The sequence below is a fragment of the Hyperoodon ampullatus genome, assembly GCF_949752795.1.
Source record: "Hyperoodon ampullatus genome assembly, chromosome: 19".
Classification (NCBI taxonomy): Eukaryota; Metazoa; Chordata; class Mammalia; order Artiodactyla; family Ziphiidae; genus Hyperoodon; species Hyperoodon ampullatus.
Window position 1 is genome coordinate 2638242 of NC_136932.1, and position 24855 is coordinate 2663096.

General features: G+C 41.8%; 1 protein-coding gene across 1 annotated transcript; it reads left to right on the top strand.

The window, feature by feature from the left end:
• Positions 1-1974: 1974 nt before the first annotated feature.
• Positions 1975-21108, top strand: SPOP (speckle type BTB/POZ protein; the record flags this gene model as incomplete). The annotated part of the gene is made up of 9 exons (XM_079724575.1): positions 1975-2052; positions 2680-2801; positions 4925-5076; positions 5200-5327; positions 11861-12038; positions 14877-14932; positions 15426-15548; positions 19555-19697; positions 20964-21108. 9 exons carry the CDS (start codon positions 1975-1977, stop codon positions 21106-21108), a joined length of 1125 nt encoding a protein of 374 aa, XP_079580701.1.
• Positions 21109-24855: the final 3747 nt, after the last annotated feature.

Consider the following 24855-nt stretch of genomic DNA (forward strand, 5'->3'; position numbering starts at 1 on the left):
TCCCTGACCAGGGATCAAACCCACACCCCCTGCATTAGAAGGTGCGGTCTTAACCAGGGAAGTCCCAATAAAATATATTTTAAAGATAAACCAGAACAGTACAAAGGGTAGTATATACTAAAATAGCTCTCATCCCAAACTAAAAGACATTTGTCATATTTGCCTCAGGTCATCCTAATTAAAAAAAAAAATGAGAGATCAACTTGAAATGTCTTACATTCTTTTCCCAGCTTCATTCTTCGTCCTTGCTCTCCCATCATGAATCTGATACATAGCTTGTCAATGATTTTTTTCACTTCTACTGTATGCATATATCTGTAAATAATATATAAATCTTAAATTTGCATAAATAGTGTACTGCACATGACATTCCAAAGCTTGCTCTTTTTCATTAGTGTCGTGTTAGATCTCACTCATCTCCATGGTGCTGTAGATGTAGTTCATTACTTTTAAATCCTGAAGTAGTTTTTCATTGTATGGAAATAACCCAATTCAGTTATCTGTTTCCCTCCTAATGGATTCTTAGTTTGTTTGTCTGTAACTGCCACATTGAACGACCTTGTCCATGTCTTCTTGTGCCCGTGTGCAGTTTTTCTAGGACAGTGGTTCTCAAAGCGTTCCAGGGCATATCAGGGTCACCTGGGAACTTGTTAGAAATGGAAATTCTTGGGCCCATTCCAAACCTCTGAATCAAAAACTCTGGGGGGCAGGGCCCAGCAATCTGTTTAGCAAGTGATCCTGATGCATCTAAAGTTTGAGAACCACTACTTTAGCACATATATAGTTAAAAGTAGAATTACTAAGTCTTAATGTGTAAGTAGGTTAAACATTACTAGATATGGCAAATTCCTACCCCAAATATACTTAATCATTTACAGTCTCACCAGCGGTGTATGAGAGTTCCTATAGCTCCATACTACGGAACAGAGGAACAGAGAAAGCAAGAAGAACCTGGAAATCAGATACCAGTGAAGTGTAAGTGGAGAGAGATCTCTAATGCTACAGAGAAAGGAAAACATCTAAGAAAGGGATAAATGTTGCCCTTAGAGAGAGCAGCTAGCAATGGGTTGATAAATAGAAGACTGTTCTTTTTTTTTTAATTTATTTTTGGCTGTGTTGGGTCTTCGTTGCCGCACACAGGCTTTCTCTAGTTGTGGTGAGCGCGGGCTACTCTTCGTTGCTGCACGCGGGCTTCTCACTGCGGTGGCTTCTCTTGTTGCAGAGCGCGGGCTCTAGGTGCGTGGGCTTCAGTAGTTGCGGCGTGCGGGCTTCAGTAGTTGTGGCTTGTGGGCTCTAGAGCGCAGGCTCAGTAGTTGTGGTGCACGGGCTAAGTTGCTCTGCGGCATGTGGAATCTTCCCGGACCAGGGCTTGAACCCGTGTCCCCTGCATTGGCAGGCGGATTCTTAACCACTGCGCCACCAGGGAAGCCCAGAAGGCTATTTATTCTTAATAATAAGTTTGCACTGAAGTGTAGGAGAAGATGAGACAGTATTTGGAAAGGTAACAAGGTAATTTTCCTTTAGGAGTGAAGTATTTGTACCCTCAAGGGAAGGCGCCCACATACAGTGGTAAAGCTGTATGTGGTGTTCACCATGCTGTCTCCTCTTTAGGTAGCCTTTTCATGGATGTACTTTAAGTACCCTTTGAGTAAAATTCATTTGGTAAGATAATCTTAAATAGTATTGTGCAGAAGATTAAAATAGGGTGATATCATTGTGATGAGGAGACTGCTTTAGGTTAGGTGATCTTCTCTGAGGTTAACAGTGAATGCTAAGAAGCCATTTGAATGATAAGGGTAGAGCATTCCAGGCAGGAGACAACGTTTCCAGTCTCTGGAAGGTCAAATGGAAATAGTAGGATAGTATACCATTAATCTAATAAAATTCTCTTGCTTCTTTCATCATCCAGGGTGAAGAGGAACAGAAGTCTTTGTCCCCTGACTTTGGAAATCTTGTTTAACCTTCAAACTGGCGATGTCAAGGGTTCCAAGTCCTCCACCTCCGGCAGAAATGTCGAGTGGCCCAGTAGCTGAGAGCTGGTGTTACACACAGGTAGGTGCTTCTTGGGGGGATTTTGGGGGACGGAAGGAATCAGATTTCTTTTCTATGTTGGCTTTCCTGCTTTCTCTGGGTCATACCTGCCAACTAGTTAGATAAAGTACTTGTCAGCTTTCCATGCCTTGGTTTTCCATGAGGAATCTGAATGCCCTGGGCATTCATGGGAGGTTGAAAGAGGGGAACCTTTGAAACTGGATCTGCTGCCTACATCCACCTTGATGGAAGTGTATTCCTCTGTTGGGCAATTTAAGGGGAAACCAGGTTTGAGATTGCAACCCCAGGCAGTGGTATCAACATCTAAATCATCAAACAACTGCTCTGAGCAGAGGTTCATTTTAGGTGTGGCTTAATCACCTGCTTTCCCAACCTTGTCCATGTTTTTCTCACTTTCCATCCAGTGTTTCTCAGAAGCTGAGAAAAGTTATGAAAGCAGTTGGTCACTGTGAGATTTCTTAAAATGTAGATGAGAGACAGAAAAGGCTGAGCCTCCATGCTGGCCAAACAGTGCTGTCTTCCTATGGGATTATGCAGAGGGAGGGAGGGGGACAATTATCTGATCGCCAGCCTGTTTTTCAGGTTGCCCACTTCCTACTTAATTGCTTTCTGGTTTTCTGTCAACAGATCAAAGTAGTGAAATTCTCCTACATGTGGACCATCAATAACTTTAGCTTTTGCCGGGAGGAAATGGGTGAAGTCATTAAAAGTTCAACCTTTTCATCAGGAGCCAATGATAAACTGAAATGGTGAGGAAGACTACATTTAGCTATAAAAATTTTTCTGTAAGTTGCCTGTTTTGCTTGGCTTCACGGGAGACTGACTAGAGTGGAAGATCCTTGATGGCAGGGACTTTGTTTTGTTCTTTGTTGTTTTTTTTTTGCGGTACACGGGCCTCTCCCTGTTGTGGCCTCTCCCGTTGTGGAGCACAGGCTCCAGACGCACAGGCCCAGCGGCCATGGCTCACGGGCCCAGCCGCTCCGCGGCATGTGGGATCCTCCCGGAGCGGGGCACGAACCCGTGTGCCCTGCATCGGCAGGCGGACTCTCAACCACTGCGCCACCAGGGAAGCCCTGGTTTGTTCTTAATGTATTCCCTGGTGTCTGATACATAACTGATGCTCACTGTATATTTGTTGAATTAATTCAATGAGTATATCAGGGGATCAGCAAACTCAGATGGCTGTAGGGTAATGTAAATGAGTAAAGAGAGCCAGTGTTGTAAATAATATCCATACGTGGTATGAGTGTTGACCACTCGGCAAACTAGTGAATGTCCTAAAAGAAGTGGTGGCTACTCAGCTCCAGCTGACTAGAGGCATGTGTGAATAAGGGCTGACCATTGCCAGATTTTCTGATTTTTCAAGAAAAGCAAGAGATCTAGATTTTAATGTAATATCTCTTGACTTTTAGAGTGCCAGTTTTTAAACAGTAAAGGAGATTTATTTACTTATGTACCTGGAATGCCCATGGTGTAGGATGTCTTTGAAGGTAGTTTGATCCAGCAGACAGCCCAGTGGTTAGATGAGGGACCCCATCGCTCTCTGCTCTGCCCTGCTCTCCACACTGTTTGACGTTTCAAGCTTAGCTTCCCTTGTGGTTGAAGGGTGACTGGCAGTAGCAATGAGCATCACCCGCTACCATCCAACAAATTCTTTGAACTTCCTCTGAACTGTGTGGCCAAGAATGCACTGATTGGTTTAGATCTAGGTTCCCTCAGTCGATCCCTGTGGCAAGGGGAATAGGATCTGGAAGTGGGGGTCAGTCCTATCCAAACCATGTGTTTTCTTGAGGAGGCGCAGGCAGTTATGGATACAACCATATGCTCTCTACAAAGACCAGAGCACATATCTGTGAACCACCGTTTCTGACCTCTGATATCCCACTGAAAAGTTTTAACAACTCTCCTTTCGTTTAGTACTTTTGGGCCATGTACATAAGCGGTGTACTACCAGGTGCTGAGAGAAGGCTTATTCTTAGGCACTGTATTTAAATCTGCATCTTTAGTACAATTGTGTAGTGATGTATGTGGCATATGCACTTCCTGGAGAAGCACTGAATTGGGCCACCTGTATGAGAGAGGTGCCATAACACTGGCAAGGCCTAAGGATGCATACGGCCTGTGTATTATATATGGTAGAAGCTGTGTTTGAACCACATGCAGTTCAGCTAATGACATTTACAACTTAACTGAGTTGAACCTATTATGTCTGAATTTTGTTTTGATCCATTGGTAACATATTGGCATCTCTAACTCTATTTAGAAGTCTGGCTTGGAACTCTACCCTGTGTAATGAGAGTTTACTTTTGTCTGTGCTTCCTCCATACTGCCTCCTTTATTTTAATCTTAGAATATTATTGCCAGATTGATAAAATATCTATAAAAGATTATTTACTACTAACGTATTTCTCTAGAATTCTTTTTCTCTCCCAAGGTGATATCGAAAGGCTCACTGACTTTCTTTTCCTGGTTTCACTGCAATCCCAACAAAATAAGGGGCTGCTTTTCCTGAGATGGAGGATTAGAATAGATTGAGTCTAGGCTGAATTTTAAAATATTTTAGGGGGAAAAAGACTGATTTGGGAGATTATGAGGAAAGAGGAAGAGATGCAGGGGATGTGTTGTCAGATTCTAGGATGCCCCTTTATTGTTTACTTTTTAAAAGGTGCCTCAGGTTGCTCTAGAAAAGTGATTTCCAAGTAGTCATTTACTGAATCAGAATCTCCTGCTATGGGGCCTGGGTTTTTTTTTGTTGGTCTGTTCTGTTTTTTTAACATCTCCGTCTCGATTCGGATGTTCTAGTTCCCTCCTGTCCTTTCACGAGCCTACAAACATGGATGCTTTCGACATTTTTTTTTTCTGTTTTGGGTAGGTGTTTGCGGGTAAACCCAAAAGGGCTAGATGAAGAGAGCAAAGATTACCTGTCACTTTACCTGTTACTGGTCAGCTGTCCAAAGAGTGAAGTTCGAGCAAAATTCAAATTCTCCATCCTGAATGCCAAGGGAGAAGAAACCAAAGCTATGGGTAAATGTTATCTTTGTTCGACTCTTTATTTTCACATCTGGCAACTTTATATATTGACAAATTGTGGATTTGATACGGTTTTTTGAGTAATCCTAAATATAACTTTTTTTTTTTTCACTCCAGAGAGTCAACGGGCATATAGGTTTGTGCAAGGCAAAGACTGGGGATTCAAAAAATTCATCCGTAGAGATTTTCTCTTGGATGAAGCCAATGGGCTTCTCCCTGATGACAAGCTTACCCTCTTCTGTGAGGTGAGTCCTTTTACCCCGCTGTGAGAGTAGCAATTCCCAGACCTGATGGGTATCAGTAGACGTAATTGTATTGTATCGAGAATGGTGAGTGAGAAAAATCCCCAAGTGGAGTGGTGCTGCACAAATGTGATTTATGTGACTGACTGAAAAGCTGTGCCGTGATTTCAAGGTTGTTGGGCATCTCAGCTTTCCACCTGTTACTGTTTAAAAACAAAGGTTGTGCACTTTCTTGGTATGTGTGATTTTTTAGCTGCTTGGGTCAGAATTCTGGCTTTTTCCTTGTGGATTTTTTCAGAAAGCATTTGGAAGGACTGTTAACTTTGAGCTGAGGAGAATGACCAGCAACTAGATATGTAAATATATTTGTTCCTTGAGCTTTCTGGCTCCTCCTTGAGTATGAAATCCACGTGTGTTTGATAGAGCACTTTCCTTTTCTGCTTTTCGAACTAAATGACTCTTACCAGTTGTTGAGTGTCTCCAGTTTGTCTTGCTGGTAATTGTGAAATAGGAAGGTGAGAACCATTTTTTCTAGAGTGAAGGTTATATAAAGCTCTCTAACTCATAGTTAGCTCAGAGAGTTATCTGTGGTCAGTTAGGAGAGTCCTTCTCTCCCCAACGACCTAAAGAGCCTTTTTCAGGTTTATAGGAGAAGCCTTGAAGTAAAATTCCCAAACTGAGAGTGAGTTGAAAAATGGTTTCTTTAATGAGTATATACAAAGTGGTCATTTCATGCTGTTATCAATACATTTATAAATACTCATAAGCTCACAGTGTAAGAAATGAATAAAACCTCCAGTCAGCTGGGATGTTGGCATTCCCTGTACATCGTATGGTCAAGGAGCTGCTTCCTGAGCAGCATCACTTTATGAAAATGACCACTGTGCTTTCATGGGGAAGCTGCAGGCAAGTTCCCCAACTAGCAGTGTGCTCTGTCAAATAATAGGCTCACAGCATATCACGGCCTGCACAGTAGGAAAGGTGTCCCTTAGGAATCTTGCCCCTTTGTAGACGAGGCCTGGCCAGCAGTAGCCAGCTTCTTTTCCAAGTCACAGCTCATTGAATATTTCCCCGGAATAGTTGCTGGTGATTAGGAAATTGGGGAGCTATAGTTTATTAAAATATCACACTGAATACATAAAGTATAGTTTGCATAATAGCTACCTTTTCTCCTTTTTAACTGCTAAGTAATAGAAGGAAATACTAGAGTGATGGCGTCTGTAAAAATACATAAAGTTTTGCAGTTGTTTTTTGTCTGATGGACTTGGAATTTGAATTCTACGTAAATCCAAGTAGTTATAGATCATACTCAGTTGCCCAAGTGGAGAAATGAGAACAATTAGGTGGTTTTATGTGATGTTGGATGTTACATAAACAAACCATCAATTTAATATTCACCCACCTTAGAAATCCTATATTTCAGAAAAAAAATTAAAATAGTGGAAAATTCTGATTTCTGTTGGAAATGAAAGCCAATTTTTGAACTGCTCTCTGAAGGAAGAGAAATCGCCTCTAAATAACGCATCTGGTGCTTTAGGCGACACCAAAACCTTTACTGTAGTGTAGCATTTTCAAGTCCACAGTGGGTCCAGCCTTTTCTTACATGCTTCCCTTCTATACCATCACCAGATCCATTCCATCTGCGCCAGCCCTTGTATCGACATTCTTGATTTGGAAACCAGTTGGCCTCCCCTCACTTGGCAATCTCTCATCCTGTAGTTAAGTCCGAGGTGCACTCTCTCTTTGCTTCCCCATATGAAATTCTCTTAGGAGAAATCCTGTGGTTAAGTTTAGAAATGCCTTACTGACTTAGAAGGGAAGTGAGATGACACTTTGGAAACGAGGAGATGTTGAACAGGGAAACGTCTGTTCGGTTCTGCTGATGCCATCGGTTTCTTACCATCGGACCAGGTGTGCCATCTGTTCCTCTCACACTTCTCTGTTGGCCACAGGTGCTGAGTGTTGCTTCTTGTTCTTGGGCTTGTGCCTAGTGAGACTCGTTTCTGTTCCAAGGCTCTCTGTGGACTTAGTAGCATTCAGCATTGCAAGACAGTTGCGTGGGGGGTGTGTTTTGAATGTGTGGGTTTTAAAAATGTCTGCAGCTCATCTAAGTTCTTAGTGCATTTCAGAGCTGGATCATCCTTTGGTGCAAATTCTATCCTTTTGACCTGTGCTACCTCTATCAGTAGAATGTTTATAAACAAATTTATTTTGTTCATATTTATATTTTATTTATGATTGGTTTAGTTAGTATTTTCTTATAATTTAGAGGCCTTTATGAAGTTGATGTCCACGTACAGATTTAGGTTGTGAGTACTCCACTGCTCCCTTCCTTACTCAGTCTTTGGCCCAGGCACTTGGGTCCTGTCCTGATGTAAGTAATAAGTACAGTTGTTTTGCGGATATTTTTGGTCTGTTCCCAGAGGCCACAAGAGGGAATCCGAAGGTGAAAGACTGAGAATCACACATTTGTGTGTTTGGGCTGTATTTCAGTGGTAAAACTATTAATGAAACTCTGAAAAATGCCGACTGGGTAGTCTTGTTTGTAATGTGCCACACTGGGTTCACTTTTGATTCTCAGTGATCTTTCTGTCTGACTGTTAGGAAGTATGGCAGTTCTTCCAAGGTGATATTGCTTAGTTAACACATTCCCTTAATTGTCTCTTATCACAGTCCTTTGAGCTAGGTTGTTCTTTTCTCTTCATTTCATGTTACTGGGGAGAGAAGCGGTGCCTAAGGAGGTCAGGTAATTTTTCCTAACATTGTGCAGCAAATTAGTGTCAGGGCTATGTCTCTCCATTTTCCATCTCTAGTCTGCTGTGCTACACTAAGTGAAACTGAATGCCATTTACCCAAGGAAACATGGGCTCTACCAAGTTTTTTTTTTGGTAATGAAAGAGAGAATCATGAAAGCTTTACACTTTTAATTTTCTCTGTAATAATTTGGACCACAGAAAATCTACTTGAAATGTTTCAGCTTCTATTTATCTTCTTTCCATTTATTTATATCGAAAACAAGTAGCTGCTAGCAATAAATATACATGTATTCCACCGTCAACGTATATGCCTCTGACGGGTAGAAGATTCCAGTGCCTCTTTGTAATGTTGCAATTAAAGTTGAAATATTAAATACCATATGAAATATGAAATATCTCGATACTAGTTAACTCTTAAAACATCTCTTTCCTTATCAAACACAGAATATCCGTTTAAGGCCTGGGAATATGTATTTTTGCCAAATTTTAAATATGTGGGTCTATTAATTTTTCTTTTTATCATTTTTCAAATGGATTATTTGGATATATTAGTTGCACTTATGAAAATGCTAATAATATTTGATCTTGACCTACAAAAATGGTGATTAAATATGTATTATCATTATAGGTTATAAAACATGATAATGTAGTAAACCTACCACCCAACCCAGCAACATCACCAGTAACTTAGAACTGACCTATATATGCTTCTCCCCTGTCCCTTAGACCTGTTGTCTCCCTACTCAGATGATGATAATAAATAGCGCTTTTGAATTGTTTATCATTCCCTTGTTTATTACTTGCATGCCTGAACAATATATTGTTTAGGTTCGCTTGTTTTTGAGCTTTATGAAAATAGTGTCAGGATGTATGTAGTCATCTAGGACTTGCTGTTTTCATATTATGTTTCTAAAATTTATTTATATTGTGAATGTAACTATAATTCTTGATTTTTAGTGCTGTACAGTAGTTTGTTGTGTATTCACGTGACAGTTGATTGGTTTGTTTATTCATTCTCTTGCTGATGGACATTTATTTATTTATTTTTAATATTTATTTGTTTGGCTGCTTTGGGTCTTAGTTGCGGTGCGCGGGCTCAGTAGTTGCAGCACGTGGGCTCTCTAGTTGTAGTGCGTGGGCTCCAGAGCATGCAGGATCGGTAGTTGCAGCGCGTGGGCTTAGTTGCCCCGTGGCATGTGGGATCTTAGCTGCCTGACCAGGGATCGAACCTATGTCCCTTGCATTGGAAGGCAGATTCTTAACCACTGGACCACCAGGGAAGTCCCCTGATGGACATTTAGATTGTTGCTAGTCTTTTGATTAGAAATAGTGCTGCTACTATAAACAATCTATATGCTGTCTGTTTATTTTTTCTTGATGTTTTAGTTATACAGAAATTAAAAATATATTTCCAGTGGTTTTACCTTGACATTCTATGTTTAGACAAAGTAAACAAGAAGTGGCACAATCTTTTATGAAATTTTATGTCTTTTATGAAATTTTCTTTTTTAAGAAAAGGAATTGACTTTAAAAGTGAGGCCCTTTTACAACTTGAAATTTAGAGGGTTATAGAGCCTTCCTGAGACATTTTCATGCAGTCACTTCTAAGACATAAATGTCACAGTCACGTCATCTTCACAGCTGCAATTTTGAATGAGTCTCCGTAGTCAACTTTATAGGCATTAAAAAAAAATCTTTAGTTTTTCTCAAAATGGTATCATTTTAGCATCATCATTTGCAGAGGAAAACAATCCCTTTCTAAGTTAAAAGTTTGGGCTCTGAAGACTCATTTGTGTATGCCATTTAAAATTTATTTTTAATTAAGCGTATTTAATGTTGGTAAGAGGTGCCAGACATTCAGAGCTCTGGAGACTCCAGGCATCCATATATCTGCAGAACAGGTCTGGCTCAGACAGTGAAGGTACATTCTCCTTCCTGCTGTGTTCCTGTCTGTGTCTGAAGAGAGGAATTGCCCCAGTGAGAGGAGTCACAGTCTTTGGGCCGCACTCATTACCAAGTGCACATGTAACCAGCACAGAGTCCACTGGTAACCATAGTTTGAAAATCGGCTGGGCTCTTGCCAGTTCATTTTACCCAGTCTAGTAAATTGCCGTCAAGTGTTAATGACTTAGGGCTCCTGTCAGTCTGGTTTAATTCAGGCTTAGGAACCCAGTGCCAAAAGCATTCTCCATTCCCTTCATTGGCCATCCCAAGCGATTCCTGCCTTTCCCTATGAGGAAGTTGGATTTAATTGGTCTCTTCCTTGGTGTTTTGTTTGTTTTTAAATCAGCAGTATTTTGAAGCTAAAACTGGAAGTAGGCTGCTTCTACTTTTGGTGTTAATATTATATCAAAGAAGTAAGGGTGTTAATATGAGAAAGTTGCTGAACCAAATTAGAGATCTTACATGGGATGATCTCTGTGGGGTGGTTTGTGTTGGGTCCTGGGCTATTAAAATAATGTTATACTCCGGCTCTGATAAATGTGCTACTAATGCTAAGCACATTCATAGTTCATTAGCTTGGTTGTTTCATTGCTCAAGACCGTAACAGCTCATTTTAAACAAATGCATAAACTTCTTGACCTGATAGTAAATATCTCACCCCTACACAGAAGGGACTACAGGTCATTTGGATGGGGCATTAACTTTGCCTCTGGGTTTATGACTGCATTTAGGGAAGGGATGACTTGCATCGATGTTAAAAGAAATTTGGGTCATTTAGGATGCTCCTTAGCTGTCTTTCTCATCTAACTCATAGGAATAGCAAGAGTGGGGAGCTGATTCTCAAGGTTTGTGAATTCTGCTTTCATTTTAACATTTCTAACCTAATGTGATGTAGGAGAGGAAGCATAGCCAGGGTTGTCAGGCTCATCTTCAGTTTGGTAATTTACATTTATTTTATAATGTTATATGGTTTATAAATCCTTGTATTTTGTATCCTGACAAACTTATGTGAGCTTCATTGATCCATCTAGAAGTTACCAGGGTTTTTCTCTAGACTGAACAGTTAATTCAACTGGTTAAACCATGCTGCTGCTGAAGCCAAGCGGCAAGTTGGTTCCTCTCTAAACCCGTTGTCGTCATTCTGTTCCAAAGCTGTAAGTGCACGCCCAGCTGGAGCCAGTCATCTTGTATGTCATTGTCACCAGTGACTGAGTAAGGGTATAGATGGTGTGGGACACCCACCTGGTTATCCCCACGCAAGGTCTTCCAGGCCCAGTCCTGTTCATTAAACTAACATTTGTGAGGAAATGCCAATTATTTACCAGGCCCTATGGAAGCTGCATTTTACTTTTATGTTCCAGACCTAACTGAAAAAAGTGAAGTGCTTTTAGGCTTATTAGAGTCTTTTCTCTGGAGAGTTTAGTTTAAATGGTAGTTTCTATAGAGTTCTTTGTATGTAACCTTTTGCTTAAGGCAGAATAAGGTAAATACTTGAGGTTTAACATTTGTTTCTGTCAGTTTTTTCCCTCTGGGGGTTTTGCCCAGGCCTTCAGGGCAGGGAAGGAGGAGCTTATTAGAAGTTTGGAAGAGAAGGAGATTTGTGGGGCTCTCTCCTTATTGTCCTGAGATGGTGTAGAATAAGTATGATCATGATAGTTTGGAAATTACTTGATCCAGAGGTTAAAGACTTCATTAGTGAAGGTGGTTTCAAGAGAATATGCCTAACGTCAGTTTCTAAATGTACGATAACAACAAGGTAAAAGTCATCTCTCCTCCTGCTGGGGAGAAAATTCCTGGTAACAAAAGCTTTGGACTGTGTTTTCTTATCTTTCACAGGTGAGTGTGGTGCAAGATTCTGTCAACATTTCTGGCCAGAACACCATGAATATGGTGAAGGTTCCTGAGTGCCGGTTGGCGGATGAGTTAGGAGGACTGTGGGAGAATTCCCGGTTCACAGACTGTTGTTTGTGTGTTGCTGGCCAGGAATTCCAGGCTCACAAAGCTATCTTAGCAGGTTGGTATTTATTCATGGGGAGCTTTAGTTGTGGTTAAACAAGGAAAAACAGTAGGCTGCATAATCACCTTTTGAATAACTTCAGCTTTTTGAACTAGTACAAAAAAACTGCAGCTAAATATATTTTTATATTGTGGTGACATTAGTTGTCAAAACCAAAAAGGCTACTCTCCATAAAAATGCTACTTCTTTTTTTCTCTCTGTAGTGGACTTAGGCCATCATTTTCAAGGAATGGATGATGATGTGTATTGGATGCCTTTGCACCTGGAGGTTAGATGTCAAAACACTGGTTAAGAGCAGGTATCAGCCCCTAGACAGGGACTTAGGATGTAATGGAGAAGATTCTGGACTCGGGACTAAACCACCACACAGCCAGGTCCCCAGCCCTGGAGGTCTTAGCCTTCTCTTCCATACAAACATACCAGAAGAATGAGAATGTTGCCAGTGACGTGGAAGATCAGGTCTTGTTCTAGTAATAGGCCCTTGGTCTTTAAGACCAGAAAGACTGACACACAGCAGGCGCTGTCAAGGCAGACTGATGGCCTTACCTCGCAGGGAAGCATAGCTTTCAGCCACAGAAACTATATTCAGGCCAAAAGATGTAAGAGGAAGTCACATGAACCTTCAGGTAACAGATTTCTTACCAAGACCATCAGCCCTGTCATTCTAAAGTACACACCTGGAAAAACCTCTGTCTGGCTCAGTCTAACCATCTTCCTGTTCCCTCTCTCAACTAGGTGTTACTGAGACTTGCTAGAGGAAGTCATTCACTCTTGTGTTCGTGCCTCTGTGCTCAGCTAGGCCCTCGGCACTGCCGAGACCTCTTTCTACAGACGCACAGTCAGCTCCTTTTCTTTTTCTCAACGATAGACGCTTCAGACCTTTACCACTCTCCCTTAATCTCCACCTCCTAAAAGATGACCTTGCCGCCTCTTCCAAGAGAAGATCAAGGCCCTTCTCCCTCGGCTCTTGCCTCTCACTTGCATTTTCTCTGCATTCTCAGTGGAGGAGGTGTTCTTCGTGTCCAAAGCAGACTACTTTCTATTGTTGTTCTGTTTCATGCTGCCTTCTCAGAAGCCTTACTCGGCCAGTTAGACCCTTGTTCTCCGGTATCTTTGCCATCTCTTTCTCCTGTTGCCTGTTCACGCTCAGCCTGTAAACACGCTCAAGCTTCTCCCTCTTGTTATTCTCTCTTTAGTTTCCAGAGCTGAGTTTCCTGAGTAACGTATTCATTCTCTCTCTTCTGTCCTCCCACTTATCCTGTTTGCCTCCATGCCACAAAAGCGGTTTTCCAAAGTGACATGACCTGCTAGTTCCTAAATTTGAGGGACTTAGTTTATATATTATTTGACTCCTTTCTTCCGGTTTCTCTGGCTGGCTTTCTGGCTACTTCTAACGTGTGGCCTCCCTCCTCTTCACCCAGCCCTTGAAACATTGTTATTCCCTGAGGGTCTGCCTTCGTTCTCTGTTCACTCTACCTAGTCTCCCTAGATTATTTTATTTATTCTCATAATGTCAGCTTCTCTCTATCCACTGATCCCTCCAGGCATGTTGCTGCTTTGGACCCTTCCGTCTTTATTAAAAGCACCAGCCCTTTAGTCTTCAGCTTCTGTAATGTATTTATATAGTACCTTATAGTCTATAGCCTTTCAGAGATAAGAACAATGAGAATTGATATTCTTTTGGAATAGATTAAAATATTGAGGTTCAGAGGGTTACATGATTTGCCCAAGATTATATGGTTAGAACATGGCAAATCTAAAATTAGTCCTTTCTGACATAAATTAGGTCAAAGTTCCAGGTGCCTGTTAGCTGAAACTCCTTCTATATATTCCATCTGTTCCTCCTCTCAGGCAGAGATTGGTAGTCTCAACTTTCACCAAAACCCCTGATTTATTGGACATGATAAAATTTGAGTTCTTAGCCATTCATGGTTGAAATTAAGTTTACTTATTTTTCATGGGGTTCATTAGACTAGAATGGGCATGGCTTAGAACACTGTTTCTAACCTTTTTTCATTATTCCCACCCCTAAGGAAAAAATTAAGAGACATTAAGTACTAAGGAATAAGATTTTGTCTAGTTGGGTTAAGATCTGAAGGGCCACAAATGATTGTGATACCTAAGATTGTTTTCACCTCTTTGGGGCGTTATCATCTCTCTTGATAATGCATGGCTTGGAGGAACAGACAGCCTGCCATAAATAAGCCTGCACTTCATCTAGCTAAGGGATGCCATTGAGCCCTGTTCTTGACCTCCTTGCTGTGTGGTCCCTGGAAGCGGAAGAAGTAGGTATCATTGTTCCAGGCAAAAATGCAGGTATTAGGACACCCTGCTTAGACCATGAAGGACCTTCCATTTGAACCCCAAGATCTACTCAGAGGATATCATTGTCATCTAACATAGGTAATTTGAGTAATCTCCTTGAAATAAGAATGGTTGGAATGGAGCCAATAAATTATTTTGAAAGAAGTGATTTCTTTTTTTCTCTATGTATTATATAATAATTATTCACTTATTATATAATATAAAAAGAAAGTAATTTTATAATTCTGGCATAATTTGATATAAAAGACCATTTCTGTAGTAGTGGGACAGGAAAGAAAATGATCTCTTCTTCTGGAGTTCCCTGGTGGTCCAGTGGTTAGGACTCGGCGCTTTCACTGCCATTGGCCCAGGTTCAATCCCTGGTTGGGGAACTAAGATCCCACAAGCCACGTGGTGCGGCCAAAAAAGAAAAAAAGAAAATGATCTCTATGATCTCTTCTTCATAACAGAAGAACCAAGAGGTTTTGGTGTGATAACCATATCTGTCTCTGTTTTCCTTTCACTTTGTAGCTCGTTCTCCAGTTTTTAGTGCCATGTTTGAACATGAAATGGAGGAAAGCAAAAAGGTATGTAACAGGATAGAGATACGTCTTTTTAGCTAGGTGGCTAGAATCAGATCATTTCCCAATTTGGCAGCAGATTTATTTTCCTGTTTTTTTTTGTCTTATTATGTTATTAAAATGGAGTACAGTTCCCTGAACAGACAATTTCTGAGAGCAGAGAGAGGTAGTCTGGAAGCATTTTAGGTAAAGCAGAATCACTATTCCAGGCCATCCAAATAGTCTTGGGTGAGGGTATTAGACATGTGTTTCTACTGAGGAAAAGAAAGGTGAAAAATCAAAGATATAGTTGTCTTGCTATTGTATTTGAGAAAACAAAGGTGGTACATATGATGGGAGAAAAAGCTATTACAATCAAATAGGGCAAAGAGAACTTTTCCATTCGTGTTAGATTTAAAATGATTTGAGCTCCTCTCTTCATCAGAACTTAAAATCATGAAAATTGTTTAGGGATTTTGTTCTGTTGGAATGTTTCTCATTTTTAGTTTCTTTGGCATAGAATCGGGTTGAAATCAATGATGTGGAGCCTGAAGTTTTTAAGGAAATGATGTGCTTCATTTACACGGGGAAGGCTCCGAACCTCGACAAAATGGCTGATGATTTGCTGGCAGCTGCTGACAAGGTGAGATAAGAACAGGAAAATAATAGCAAGACTAGGAGTTTTGGTGACCTCTTGAGTTTCATGACTGGGCTTTTGTGTTGCTTTGTGGGCAGGATGAACATATATCTTAGTTTGGGGTTTTTTTAATATTTATTTATTTATTTGGTTGCACCAGTCTTAGTTGCAGTCGGCGGGCTCCTTAGTTGCAGCACGTGCGCTTCTTAGTTGCGGCAGGTGGGCTCCTTAGTTGCAGCGTGCAAGCTCTTAGTTGCGGCATGCGAACTCATAGTTGCGGCATGCATGTGGGATCTAGTTCCCGACCGGGGATTGAACCCAGGCCCCCTGCATTGGGAGCGCAAAGTCTTATCCACTGGGCCACCAGGGAAGTCCCACATATATCTTAGTTTGGCCAGAACAGTCTTGGTTTACATTTGTGTTCCAACACAATTACTGATAGCACCCTTTTTATTTTCAAAAGTATCCTGCTTTGAAGTGTAAATTATATGGTCATCCTAATTATGGAAAAGAAGGATAAGTTGATGTTTACCTCTCTTCGCTTGCCGAATTTAAGATTCAGATAATACTAACATTTGGATTTATAATTTATAATTTGGTTTTGTAATTTACAAAAATGTTCTTGAGTTCCTTAACTTTTATTTAAACTTTGTCAGTAAGAGAATAACTTTTACCTAGTATCCTGCTTATTAGCATTTTCAGCTTTTACCTTAGAAGTTATTGAAATATACCATATTCAGAATTGTAAGATGATGAATAGATCTTTGGGAAAAAAGAGATACTACTACAGTAAATGTATGCTTTGATTGTAAGACACATTTTAATTTGAGAAATGTTAAAGTGTGAAAATAAAAATGTAGATCTTAGCCTTCAGGAAATATGGTTATTACCTAAAGCAACAGGCTGGTGATTCCCAAAATGGGGTTGAGGGGAAAAGGTTAATGAAACACCAAGTCACATTGGGGTTTTTGTGTTGCTCTTTTATAGCAGGACCTTTCTCAGCACCTTTAGTATGTCGGTGTGTACTGTTAGTTTTCTAAAAGAGAATATAATAGACAAATTTCTCCAATTTAGTTAACCCTGGAGGTACTTTTCTCAAGGATCACCTCTGGGGATTAGTGTTCCCCAAAACACACTTTGGGAAACTGACTTTCATTGTGTAGATAGACCATAGAGAGCAGTGACCTGTTCCTCCAAGGCCCTGTGGTCTGAGGAAACGTGACTGGGGGGTGGGGGCGGGGGTGTGTGTAAAAGGATTGCTATTTATCCTGTGGAAGCTTCTCTTACATTGGGGGGCAGTTGAGGCAAGGGTGTTAAAGGGCTTAAACCCGGCCAGCAGTAGACCCCATGAGAAAGACGGTTCTCTGCCTGAGGTGCCTCCTTTTCCTGCCGAGATGCTGCAACACCCACCTGAGGGGCACAGCTGGCTCTGGCCTGAGAGCACTAGAGCCTTCTCAGGATTCACTCACGGGAGTAACCTCCTTCCTGCTCCCTTAGCACCCCTGAGGAGAGTGTCTGTGTTTACAGTGGAGGTTTTATCTTTACTGATCATCTTCTTGGAGTGTTTGATGAGGCATATAAACCCAATCAGTGCTGCCAGTGAAAAGGATTGAATAACAGCTGTATCCTTCTTATCACCTTTCAAGACTTTATGAAGTACAATTAAGCAGTGTGAACATCCTCTACCCTTCCAGTCTAGCTCAGTTCTGACCAGAGGAAACTTGCTTTCAGTGGAAACTGAAAGAAGATATTCACTGTGAGTTCTGGGGAAGCAGAATACACAGCCCAAATGGCTGCTTTTTATGAACATGAGTTTATAATGATTCTGCCTCATCCGCCCTCTGATTTTTTTTTTTTCTTCTTCTTCTTCTTTTTGGCCTCACCACGCGGCTTGTGGGATTTTAGTTCCCCAAGCAGGGATCGAACCCAGGCCCTCGGCAGTGAGAGCACAGAGTCCTGACCACTGGACTGCCGGGGAATTCCCCGTCCTCTGATTTTTCAGTGAAGCAGTCACTGGTGCTTATACATACCAGGCATTTATCCCCCTCATCGTCTAGCTCCCGTAAGGATGAGTAGCATCACAAGGTCCAGTTTTTAGACAGAAATACTAAAACTCAGAGTTGTACATTCTCAGAGCCAGGGTTAGACATCCGTGTCCCTGGGGTTTCGTTCCTGCTCCTCAGCCAGAGAGCCTACTGGGAACCTATTCTAAGTACGGAGAGCAGGGGTCAGCCTGAACTGACATCCAAGGTTGGTGTTTTTCAGTACAATTTGTTAGTTAAAGCAGCTGAATCACAGCAGTGCTCTAAATTTATGAATGAGAAGTAACTGAAGGGTGCGTTTTTCAAATTCCATTCAAAATTTCCCATTAGACAGTCCTTGCTCTAAGCTTATTTGAAAACATTTTTACCTTTACACCTCCTTGTGAGCTTCAGGAAAACAGAATAAGAAAATTTTCATGGAAGGATCTAAACATCTAGAATTTACCCAAGAGGCTAAAACAGCTTCTTCTGAGTTTTTCCAGTCTCCTGGGGACATGTGTAATTAGACCAAAAACAAAACAAAACACATAGCCCAGACCTAGGAGACAAAATTTCAGTCTCTCGGGTAAGTACTGCCATTAGGCAGGTTTTTCAGAAGCATAATTAAGAGAAAAACCTTTGTCCCCAAGGGACAAAAATGGCTACTTTTGTCTAATTATGCAGTAGGGATCAGAGCTATTCACAGTAAAAGCCCTTTTAAAAGAATTTTATTGAGAAAGGATAAGATGAATATTCTGTGCAGCACTGTATGAAGACTGAACATTTACTTAACCTTTTCCAGTCTTTTAAAACAAAAACGGCAGCCTAATTTCTTTCTTGTGTAGTGTCATTCCTGTTTTCCATGGAAACTGTTTTCTAGTTACTCAAATGTAAGGAATTAAAGCTGCACCCAAAACCAATAAAACTCTCTTTTTGCTGCAGGAGATCACAGTGCCAGCAGATATGCCTCCTCACCCAGAATTCATAACAATAAAATTGTCTTGGTTTGATCGTCATGATTCAGCCTGAAGGAGTATTGTGTCATTGAGTTCTGAGGCCCTCAAGATGGGACCTATACGGAGACTGTGGATACCCTCAGAGCAAACCATTCTCCTATGAACTGATTAATGACATTTTATTTTGTGCCTTCCTTTATCCCTTCTTCCCCCTTTTCCCTGAAATTCCTTAGTAAGTTGATAATATATTTGAGAGCCAGTAGTACAGTTGCATCAAAACAAATCAGGTAGATCAGATGTGCCCAATATTAACCTAGGCCTTCATTTCCAGAACGTTTATTTATACCCTTTACTTGGAAAATAGGAAGTTTTTAGGCTGAAACTGGATCCAGGGTCTCTGTTGCTTTGTTCTTCTACGCTAAGAATCTCAACCTCAACCCCAAGAAGATAGGACTCCATTTATCCTTTTCTGTTGAAAAGGAGGCCTTTGGTTGACACTCATTCAGGAATAGCTAGTGGTAGAGATGCTGGTGAAAGTCACCACAGGGCTCCTTTTCACAGCCTGATGGGACAGTTGGAATATCCTGCTGGGCTGGTGACAATGCTTAAGTAGAAAGGACTGTGCTGCACCGTAGTCTGGCTCTAAATAAAAGGATTGCAGAAATTTAAATGTAATGTCCCTGTTGACTTGAAGCAGAGAAATGCCTCATTGTAAGGGTAGATGGTGATGGTTTAAGAGACACTTTAATGGTAGTCGGGGTAGGGGAAAACTTGAAGATATGGGTCTATTCCATAATTGCCATTTTTCTAATAGACTTTAGAACTTGAACGGCAGCTGTGCAGGTTCTCTTGGCTGTTCATTTCGGCCTTCGGAGTATGGTTATGTTTTATAATTGCAGTAGCAGCATTTTCATGGTCTGTGCAGTTTTGTTAAGGTATCCAGTTACGTGACGGTACAGCTGAAGAAAATAGCTTCAGTAGCAGTCAGTCCAGAGCCATTCCTGCTCTGATGACAGCCACGCTTGTGTTTTACAGTATGCCTTGGAGCGTTTAAAGGTCATGTGTGAAGATGCCCTCTGCAGTAACCTCTCCGTGGAGAACGCCGCAGAAATTCTCATCCTGGCTGACCTCCACAGCGCAGATCAGTTGAAAACTCAGGCAGTGGATTTCATCAACTAGTGAGTTGTCATCTTCAAAGTTCTTTCAGGGTAGTTGGGTTAGTTAACAAGTGAGAAAGGAAGACTTTGAATTGGTGAGTGAAACAGGTGAGTAGCTTCATTAAGCTTTTTAGTAGTAAGTAGAGAGTGTCCATCTTTTCCTTCAGCTTGACAGTGTGAAAAATGGTTTTGCTTTCATCAGTCTCGTCTGATTGGTGAGTGAAGTGTATTACTACCTCGCAGGATCAGAATTGATGAAAGTGACAACTTGCTGGTCTGAAAAAGCTGTGTCCCCTAAAGTGATAGTATCTTTACTTCACACTCACCGGCTTAAAAAAAAAAAAGTGCAGATCTCTGGGAGAGCAGAAGTGGATTCTTATGGGTTAGTAGGAGTGTCCAATGGTCGACTGCAGAATGGGGAAAAGAGAAGGCATAATCAGGAGACGAGGTCGTAAGATAACTGTTTTGAGAAAGAAGCGTAAATTCCAGTAGATCCGTTCCTTCATCCTAAATGACCGTATTATTACTTTCTGAAATAATTCTCAGTGGGACATGTTATACTCCTTTGCCTGATGGGGAGCAAAAGTTGGAAAAAACCCCAGGAAGAGAAGCAGGCCTACTAAATAAAGCCCTCAAAACAGCAGTTCTGGGGGGCGAGAGGTCTAAGAGGTTGCAGGGTAGGTGAGTAAACATTGTTTAACACAGAAAATGCCCTGAAAACAGGAAATGATGTCCCCTAAGTCTGTAAGATTGTTTCGAAGCAAAGTGTGCCTCGTCCTGAGTGCTCACTCTGTGCTGGACGCTTGCTTGGTGCTTTTTAGACGTTAACCATTCAGTGACTTGTGAGTATTAGCCCCTCTTTTTCGATGATCAAAGAGGCCCCAGGCTGTGACCTGCTTTGTGGTTATGGGACTAATAACTGGCAAAGCCTGCTGGAAGCTCAGAGCTGTCTGACCCAGAGGAGTCTTGCTCTTTCTCTTTATCAGCATCACCAATGACTATGAGGAGCACTGATGATAGAGAAGAGCCTGAGGAACATTTCATCTCTTGTAATTGAGGACATAGTGTCTCAGAGTCCTAGTTTTCAGAGTTACAACAGTCGTAACCTGGTCACCTGTCTGCACATTTTCTAACAAGCAAATTCTCATGCATATTAAGGGCTCTGTCTGAGTATGTCTTACATTGACACCCATGACAGCAAACCCTGGGAAATTCGGCTATCTAGGTGGCTGTTTAGTTCATCCTTCATTCACCCCTCTGGTAACCCATCTCTCACATTTCTCTTAGTCATGCTTCAGATGTGTTGGAGACCTCCGGGTGGAAGTCAATGGTGGTGTCCCATCCCCACTTGGTGGCTGAGGCGTACCGCTCTCTGGCTTCAGCACAGTGCCCGTTTCTGGGACCCCCACGCAAGCGCCTGAAGCAGTCCTAAGATCCTGCCTGTTGTAAGACTCCGTTTATTTTCCAGAAGCAGCAGCCACTGTTGCTGCCACAAACCACCAGGTAGACAGCGCAATCTGTGGAGCTTTTACTCCGTTGTGGGGGGAAAAGACTGCATCGTGGCCCCAGACTTTTAAAACAGCACTAAATAAACTTGGGGGAAATGGGGGTGGGGGGAGGGAAGGGCCCGGGACTCGGGGCTGTTCAACCTCATGAAAACCCTGTTGCTGCGTCACTGTGTTCTCTTTGGCCTGGCCGAGTTTGATACTGTGGGGATTCAGTTTAGGCGCTAGCCCTGAGGACATCCCAGCGGTGGTACTTTGGAGAAACCTGTCTGCATCTGACTGAGCAGAACAGATCGTCAGGTGCCTGGAGCAAAAAGAAAATTTAAAAAGGACATTTAGTTTTAAGAGAAGGGAAAAGGAAAGAAGAAAGGATTTTTGCAGAATTTCTCAAAAATCAGTTTTTGGATTCCAGTAGTATTTATGTTGAGAGAAGTTTTAGTACATCCAGCTGTGCTAAAACTTGGGTATTTGTGAGAACTCACAACCACCATGCAAGCATCAGAAGAGTTCTCTCGTTGTTAGCACTTATTGTTTGCAAGAACACAATACTTCCCGTTACCCTTTTATGAAAAACAACAAGCAGAGGTGAAAGGGGAAGGAGATGATTTGATCTAGAAGATGAGTATTCTGATGTGGTAGCTTTTGGAAAAAAATCTTTATTGGTGTTGAAAACTGGAAAAAATAATTCATCCAGAATTCATACTATCTTGACAAAAACTATGGTTCTCTGTTTTTAGATATTGTGGAAAATGTTTTTGGCATTTTTCTCTGATTTTATTTCTTCTCCCCTGTTCCTTTTTCTAAAAAACAAACACACACAAAACAAAAACAGAGCAAGAAGAAGAGAAAAGGAAATTTTATTATTAATGCTGTGTGGAAAAACTCCCAGCCCAGATTGCTCAGCTGTTTGTACCTGACTTGCCACCTGCATAGGAGCCAGTCCTGTTCCTTCCACTTCGCCCCTCTTCCTACAGGGGAGAACTTCCAAATGTTAATTTTTTTCTTTTTGAAAATATAAATAATTACTATTTTGTACTGTGTGGTATCTCTGGTCTTTTGTTTCACTCACTTGGCTTGTCTTTTGGTTCTGAGTTCCTTAAGGGGTTTTGAAGGCCTAGTTTGATTCTTTAGCTTGCAGAGATTATGCTCAAAATGTCTAAGCAGTAGGAATTTATTGCGTCTCCCTAATCTCAAGTTTCCTTTGTGAGCTACCAGCATCTGCCAGTCCCTTGTCCTTCTTATCTCACAGTCCACATCCTACTGAGTGAGGGATCAGGCTTCTTCTGCCAAGGCGAGTAACGGAAGTGGGCTTTCCTGCACCCTACGTGTTTTAAGACCGAATTCCCAATCTCCCTTCTCCTTAAGTAAATACAAAAATATCAAGGGGACATGAATGTGGAGACTTAATAAAGGGAAATTCTTATCTCTGACTGGTTCTGTCACTGACTGGATGTGTTTGCAGAAAAGTTAATGTCCAAATTCCCGGTGAGCTCACAGGAACGCTCTGGGGCTCCTCCTCTGCCTTTCCTACAGCAGTGTTGGACAGGGCAGTGGGATACACTGGAGAAGCATTGGCCGTTGGGCCAAGGTGTGTATTATTTGACCTATTATCAAAGGCAGGATTTGCTCATTAGAAACCACTCCTTTGCGCTTCTCGGTTTCCTCCTAAGTGTCACCTATGTGAGCAAGTGCCCAGTTCTCCATGTCCTGGCTGCTGTCCTGTGCCTCCTGAGTCCTCACTTTCCAGATCAGCACCTGGATCTGGGGACCAGGGCGTACCCAGGGTCTCCTGGACCCACACTGTCTCTCAGGTAACTGCACTGGCTCAGCACTGCTCACGTTTCAGCAGACCTTCCTGTACAGTATCTCATTTGAACTTCCCAACAACAACTCGATGGGTTGGGTAGGATAAATGAGAGATAGATAGCATCTTCCCATGTTATAGGTGAGAGAAATTGAAACCCCGAGGGACATGCCTAAGGTTACACAACTTGAGTGAGAGTTCTTCTAATGTGATACCCTGAAAAGATTATGTAAGCAGCTGGAGGAAGTTGCATTTCTGAAATGTTTAGGTATGCACTCTGAGGTAAAGCTTGCTTTCTGTGGGGATAGCAAGAGCAAAAGCTCTGGAAAGGTGCCTCAGCTGGCCTGTTTGTCAGAGGATCCAGGAGCACAAACCAGGCTTCAGATTTGCCCTTCCTCATTCACAGAAAGCTGTGGATTGGGGGCTGGTAGGTTCAGGGAACATGTCCTCAGGAGGGTAGCAGTTCTGGCACCAAGCTTCCGGCAAGATGAAAGTCTCTTCTGGGATTTCCCAAAATTTACGGGATTTCCACTGTGGGCTTTACTGTTGGGTACAAAGCAGTTAGGATTTCGGGTACAGGTGAAGCTGTTTGATGCTTCTCCTGTCATTATTATATTCTTTCTGGACTTGTTTGTTTCTGTTTAAATGATAGAGTTGAAGCCATCTGGTTATGACAACATCAGAGCCCCAGCATACTGTTCATAAACCTCCCACTGCCACCACCCCCTCCCTGAGCTCCCCCACATCTGAAATTTAATTCAAGTTAGCTCCACAGTCTGGGGCATGTGCTGTCACTGCAGAGATGTCCGTGCCAGTGGAACAGTTGGAGATTTCAATTCCACAAGGATATGGCTTATTTATCAAAACAATATTTCAGGCAAGTAGTTTCACAGAACCTTTGGAGCTGCAGTTTCAGGTCCAAATACTGTATCTGGCACCATTCCCCAACTTCCCTCCTTCCTTATTGTCAGCCCCCCTCTGTCTGGCCATTCACGGAAAATTTTTCTTGTTCCTTATGTAGAGATTAAAGCTGTGTTATTAGGCATTTCAAACACCTTTATGAGGTTTAACAATTCAGGTAAGAGATGCCTCTCTTTTCCTTATCACTGGTAAGTCTGCTGGGCTTTTAGGTCTATAACGGGTTCCTCTTTTTTTTTTTTTTTTTTTTTTTTTTTAATTCCAGCCAGAGACGTCAAGATTCCTTCTTAGGCCAAAAGATCTCTAGCTTGACCACCACTCTGCGCGTTCATTTATAATTCTGGCTTAAACCTATTGTCGGTTCTCCATATTGCGTGAGCCTGTGCACATGAAAGGAAACAGCCTGTATGTTTATGAGCAAAACAACAGACGGGGGGGAGTTGAGCTGTACTTTGAAAGTGACTGTTGCTTTGTTCTGGCTCTTCAGCTCCTATAAAAGAACAGCAGCTAAATCCCCCCAACATGACTATATTGGATCTTTTGGTTTATCTTTGTCCAAGACAAATTCTTGGCTGGAGCCCAACCTTATTTTCCACAGCTAATTATCTTTTTAATCAGCCCGGGCCTGTGTGTTTCCTTTATCTCATGACTTGTCCCTGAACCCTGCCCTATATCATTTAGATTCATTTCTAATGGATTGCTGACTAATCCAGCATTCAGGTGAGTATTGTCGGACCGCTCTTTATGTATGTGTATGCACAAGGTAGATGTGTTTCCCCCCTTTTAATTTCAGAAGTGACCTTGCCACGTTGGGGACTTTGACCCAATAGGTGGACACCTCCTGGAGACAGTAAGCAAGGAAGCAAATGTAGGATGATCGGTATTTGGGATAATGAGCTGGGAGAACCAGAAGCTTTGACCTCCGGATGAGAGCGGAAACTTGAGCGTTGTT